The following is a 6,000-nucleotide window of genomic DNA, read 5'->3' on the forward strand; positions in this document are numbered from 1 at the left end:
ATTCCTGATATTCAATAGCATTATTTGTCTTACTCTTCAATCTCATATTTTTTTTGTCCGTTTTATAATCTAAACATAGTTCCACAAGGATGATTTTATAATAGCTGCACTTATTATTTCTGATTTTGTACCGTTCACTATAACAAATAATATTTGTCAAAGGTTACCTCCTAAGATAATAACTTTTCTTCCAAATAGAACATTTTAGCATATGGATTTTGCTCACTCATTATATATTTCAATGATCTATCTAGTGCCTCGAAGCATTGTCTATTTGTCATAATCGCTTCATCCCATATTATGAGTGGTGTTTTTATGAATTCGTGCTTTTTTTCATTGCGTGGTTCAGATGTGCAATGCAGAGGCACCGGTGATTGATTTACTGAAGTACTTATTTACGCTATACACATAAATATACATAATAAAATAGCACATTCGAAGATAAAGAATATCCATTAGAGAAAAATGGAGCAAGACAACACTAATAAAATTATTGATAATTAGGAATTGGTAGCACACCTTGATTGAATACACCAAATACAATTCACAAACAACACTCCAATTCGGTTGCAAAATAAATGTTAAGAGCATTAGCTTTAAACAAATGGCTAAATTTTTTGCCAGATTAAAAGGAATTTTTTTTTCCTTTATGGGTACAGCTGTAAATTATTGGTTGGTGCTTATGAATCAGCTTTTGACGTGCGGAGTTTCTAAAGACTAAGAGGAATCGATAAAGACTAAGAATATTTGCCACCTGAGCTCCTTGCATAAATAAAAACTCCATTATAGCTTATCATATTAAATAATTAAATGCAGGGAAAACAAATCCATCCATCAAATTTCGCCTAGATTACAATTGCAAATCAAGGTATGATATTGAAGCGGTCATCCACTGTCATTAAATCTGTTATCTATCATTAACTTACCTGATAACAGATAGAGAAAGCCAAAGGTTTAGTAACAGTTGTGAGATGTATGCAACAGATTTTATAATGTTGCAATAACAAACATGATTGTTACACAAAAGCAGTTATATACAAGCTAGCCAGACAACATTGAACAACCGGGACAATTTGAAAGACTGCACACCGCCCCAAATAAAAATGATTTTGTAGCGAGTTACCACACAAAAAACCAAAACTCACAGAACACATGAGCATGGAACATCCACTTACCAAATCCCATGTAAATAGAGGTAGCCCAAGCCCACTACTAATCCTAGCTTACACGGATGTGCTAGAGAAAAAACAAAAGAAAATGAAGGAAACATGATAGGTTACCCTCATTTTGCAGACTAACCAGTAATTCAGTTCCTTCACCTGCTGGTACAACTGCAATCAAGCAATAGAGGGATATATTATTGGTTACAAAACTCGTGAAAGATAAGATGCAGGTTTTGTACGAAAAATATTGTCCTAGAACATGCAAAGATTAAAGATAAATCGCATCTTGCAGCCAAAAGCAGCTCCTTTCTTTCTGTTGGAAGATGTGCAGAAAATACCAAGTGAGTTTAATCTTTTATGTTTTTGGTAGCCTCTCTTGAAAATTAGATGACCTACTTAGCTATGAACTCATCATATTCTCAGGAAGAGTGCATAAGTATCCCTTTTACAGGGAAATAATTGACTGGATAATTAGATCGTAAAATAAATACTCTTGATAAAAGAGACATTAGTCAAATCCATGTCTAACATAGGTTAACATATGACATTATTAACAAAACAGAAATCAATTTCGCATGGAAGATACTGCACATATTTTTCAGGTTTGTAACTTGTAAGTGAATTCTGAAAGAACATTATGCCATAACAAATGAGTTACAAATGAACAAATTCAATCTGAAGAAATCATATTGGCCAAGAAGTAACAGTACTACCAAATCCAAGGTTAGGCTCAAAGCTACATTAATCCAGCGGTCTGCTATAATCTGTAGCTTCACAATGAATTAGAAATTTCATATCACATTACCTCAATCTATAGTTTTTCCCTATAGCTGTGGTGTTGGATCAGCTGCTCCATCAGTCAGGGAAAGGCTTGGAGGCAGAACATGTTCAGGCTTTGGTCTGTTGATGTCGAGATATAGAGCAGAGAATTCCGCTTTAGACATAGACCTCTGTGTTTGTGTGGAGAAGTTTAAGAACTTATATGGAATTTAGAGAAAACCTGGGAGCTACTTGTTGGGAGCTACTTCGTGAAATCAAATGATGATATTGGTTGTAATTTCGATACTAATGGTAAAAGCAGAATTGAATGTTGTGTTTAGTCTCGAAATTAACATTGAAAATGTCTATTATAATTGGAGACTAATTATAATTTTTCATAATTTAGCTGCATGAATTTTGGTGAGTAAACGTTAATTTGAATAGTACGTAAGGGAGAAACAGTGTTAAAGATCATAGGGACGCTGAAAATAATTGAAGCCCAAAATTTGCTTTCTGCTTGGCCGTAGAACAATTTAGCAGCTCATGGAAAAAGGTAAGAAAACATAAATTAGTTGGGCTCTTGACTGAAAATACAGCCCAATACAAAAAGGATTACAAATGTTGGATTGAATCTGGTGGCTGAGGACGACTACGCCAAGAACAAAATCGTCGCCGGACCAAACCCTAACTCTATACTCCATTTGTCACCAGATAGTGAGAGCGAGGGGGCAGCGTGGTGGAGAAGGTGATGGTGGCAGCGCATCGCCAGCCACATGACATTCTCAGGTCGGAGGAGGTCGCCGAGATTGTCTCTGCCATGACGAGGCCCACAACCCTCGCGCTCGCTGTGACACAAACGCCGCCTCTCCCGGATGAAAACTGAATCTGAATATTTTGTTCCCACAAAAACGCTTTGTTGAATCTGAGATGAAAATGGATCTATTACATATCAATTCAAGAAAATTAATGGCTACTTTGACAACTCTTATATCATAACCACCAAAGCAAATAAATTTGAGCACACCATTAAGCACTAATGCTCTTAATATCTACTGATCAATTGATTTATAATTGTGTATTCCTATTTGAGATTGAAAGACTGGTAAATGTTACGACTTATGGATGGGCACAGATACTGCATAGCGAGACAGAAAAATTAGAATTTTGTTGCTGCTATCCGTCAGTGACAATGGAGAACCAAATATTCTAGCAGTACATGAAAATGGCTAAAATTTTCCATCCATTAGTGTGCTTTGAAAAGAAGACATGACATAGTCTTATGCACAACATCGATTGGGTTGGTGCCCAAAATCTAGCACCTAATATTGCTATATAGCCTCTAATAAAGGTAAGCTATCCAAATATGATGGTTGCATAAGGTGGAGCTGTATCTACTTTTTCACCAATATGCTACCAATTTAGGTTTGGCTATGGAAATTTTTTTTAGCAATACCTCTTACACTTTGTTGAGCATTTGAGCAGCCTCCCACACACAGCACATAAAATTGATGAGTCAATAAAGCCATAGAACTGACATGAAGATCAGCTAACATATTCGACGATTACAATGATGCCTGATTGATAAGCCAATGTGAAAAGTGGCGATGGATGTCTGAATTTATATGAGATCATTATATAGATCTGGAGCTATCAATGTACAAATTCAACAGAATTGTGTGTGGCACCTGTAAAATTAGCAAAATAGGTTAGCTAAAATAGGAAGTGCTGAAGATTAGTGCAGCAGGTAGTAGTAATTGAGAATCAACCATTTGTGTAAGCATCAACTGGACATACATATGAAGCCTTGCACTTAAGGAGTATAAGTATCACAATTTACATGTAATTGTCTTTATAACTTATCTTTATAACGAATTAGACTCAGATAGATATCAATATTCAGATGTAAGCATGCTCTAGGTACACAGATCATGGTAAGCAAGCAATGTGTACCATACCTGCTACTTTCATATTCTTGGCCTCAGGCATCTTTCTCTTCCAGTTTTTTTTCCCTGTTGAAGCAATCTACTGCAAGGTAAAAGCACTATCTTGGGATAACCTACCAAAACAAAAATGGCGAAACATGTGAAATACACTCGCTTTTTTCTATGAACATCAAAAAGGATTCAGTAGCATAATACTACATATAATTATAGAGCAATTCTAACTACATTAAAGGCCTAGGTCTAAAAAAATACATTAAAGGTACAGGCTTTCCACTATCTGACGAGGCATCAATTTGCCTCCCCAGAGGCAAAGTCCAGGCCGAGTATCATTCCAGTGCACCGTGAGTTATAAAAGAATTTTCAATAAACATATCAGATCATAGTACCCTCAATACAAAAAGCGCAAAACTGTTAGTTAGACACCTAAAACTGAATCATGTCATCCTTAACCAAAGAGTGGATGTCATGTACATCCATGTGGAGAAACTCATAATGCAAGGCAAGGAATAATCCAGAAGAGAAGCTAATTTTTGGTATGATGGCTCTGTAATCGTGCAATCTTCTTTCTTTCTTTCTTTCTTTTGCGATTCACTTTCAGGAGGGAGGGATCCTTCCTTGGCCTCTCCCCAGTCTGATGGAAGGAAGAAACTAGGAACTGGTAAAAAGACATAGATGAGGGGAAAGAGAAGGAGAATAGCCATGAAACGGGAACACACTGAAGTTGGGCAGCATTGAACTATACCTTGGTGAGGAGCACTGCTCACAACAGTGAGCATACAAATAAGACACGACGCTACGACCATCGTGACAGTGAGCCATGCCGACGTGAGGGAGGAGCGGATTCATCCCTGGAGCAATCTGTGGGGTGGGGGGTGCAAAAATGATGCCTGCAAAAAGAGAAAAGAACCAGGAGGCGGTGCGAGGCAATGCCTAATTGAGCACAGCGGCACTGCGAGGCCCCCGATGAGCAGCGCCGTGGCGGTGGCGACATACAGTGGCATTGCGACGATGCTGCTCACCGCCGTCCATCACGCCTCGCATGCACACGCCGCACAGCACGACGCCAGGCACAAAGCCACTCACATGGTCGGTGGCCGATATCCTCGATCTGGCGATCAGATAGAGTCGACTCAGGGAGGGGATCGAATTCGAAGCTGCCACGGCGGATCTGGGGATTTTCTTGGTGAAAGAATTTGGATAACACACGTGGTAGACGAGACATAGAAGAAGGGGCCAACCTTGCATCTCCTTGGCGACCTTGGCTTGCATCTCGCGGAGCGCGGTGGCCTCCTCCTTCATCTCCTTGAGCCGGCGCTTCATCTTATCGAGGTCTTGAAGCTGTGCATGCGGGCACAGGTCAGTTATGTCGCTAGCGTTTGGGTGACGAGCAAATTGCGACCAGGCCGAAGGAGCGCGGAGTGGGACCTTGGATGCGTGGTCCCCGGCGGCGGCCATGTCGACATCCTCCAGAACAGAGAGGGGGAGGAACGTGGGCACAGAAGAGGCAGGGAAGGCAGCGTAGGGTGCTGAATGATGTAGCTGGTGGGGGCGTCTTCGACGGTGGCATCGCCCATGGTACGGGGATGGCAAGGAGCGGGGAGGAGTTTCCGTCAGGGGCGTCGGCGGGGCGCGAGGAGCAGAAGAACTCAGGGAGGGAGAAGAATCAGGTGGACGGGCGTGCTATGGGAAGACTCACGAAGTCTAGATCCAACAGTCTCCTTGCTAGCTTGATCCGACGTCTCACGGTTTGATGATGATGTGGCTCAATGAAGTTTGAGAGAATGGACGCACTTTACTAGTATAATAGTAGAGACCGACGTGCCCTTGTGCGCTGCTAGTAGATAATGGCGCTGGTAAGAAACAAGGTTTAGGATAATAGTATATCAGCTAGTGACATACTGCAGAAGCTCTGATTTGGACTGATTGTAGTGTGGAACGTAAAACATATGATAAATAGAAGGCAAAAGTAAGATTGCGGTTTTAACATTCCTTCATATCACTCAATAGTGCTCTAAGCAATAGGTAAACAAATAACATATATCTTGTAAGTAACATTCATACAAAAATTTATCGCAATGTAATTCATTTTGAAAGTGATAACGGGTATAGAAAAAAGTAACATAAATACGGTAAAT

At 40.0% G+C, this 6,000-nt stretch overlaps 1 protein-coding gene across 6 annotated transcripts; it reads right to left on the reverse strand.

Annotated features, from left to right (window-relative positions):
- Nucleotides 1–611: 611 nt before the first annotated feature.
- Nucleotides 612–5,563, reverse strand: LOC133899121 (polyadenylate-binding protein 2-like). 6 transcript variants are annotated; one of them, XR_009906320.1, is made up of 6 exons: nucleotides 5,291–5,563; nucleotides 5,104–5,203; nucleotides 4,608–4,973; nucleotides 3,878–4,520; nucleotides 3,376–3,607; nucleotides 1,356–2,844 (listed from the first exon to the last, which is right to left on the reverse strand). XR_009906320.1 is itself a non-coding variant. In XM_062340068.1 (3 exons), the coding sequence occupies exons 1-3, from the start codon at nucleotides 5,318–5,320 to the stop codon at nucleotides 1,237–1,239; spliced, it is 225 nt and encodes a 74-aa protein (XP_062196052.1). In that variant the 5' UTR covers nucleotides 5,321–5,563; the 3' UTR covers nucleotides 612–1,236. The 6 variants fall into 6 exon arrangements, 1 of the variants encoding a protein (XP_062196052.1); XR_009906319.1 differs by having other exon boundaries at nucleotides 4,608–5,033; XR_009906322.1 differs by lacking the exon at nucleotides 4,608–4,973 and having other exon boundaries at nucleotides 3,878–3,978.
- Between the last annotated feature and the right edge of the window lie 437 nt (nucleotides 5,564–6,000).

Source organism: Phragmites australis, chromosome 2 (assembly GCF_958298935.1).
Source record: "Phragmites australis chromosome 2, lpPhrAust1.1, whole genome shotgun sequence".
Classification (NCBI taxonomy): domain Eukaryota; kingdom Viridiplantae; phylum Streptophyta; class Magnoliopsida; order Poales; family Poaceae; genus Phragmites; species Phragmites australis.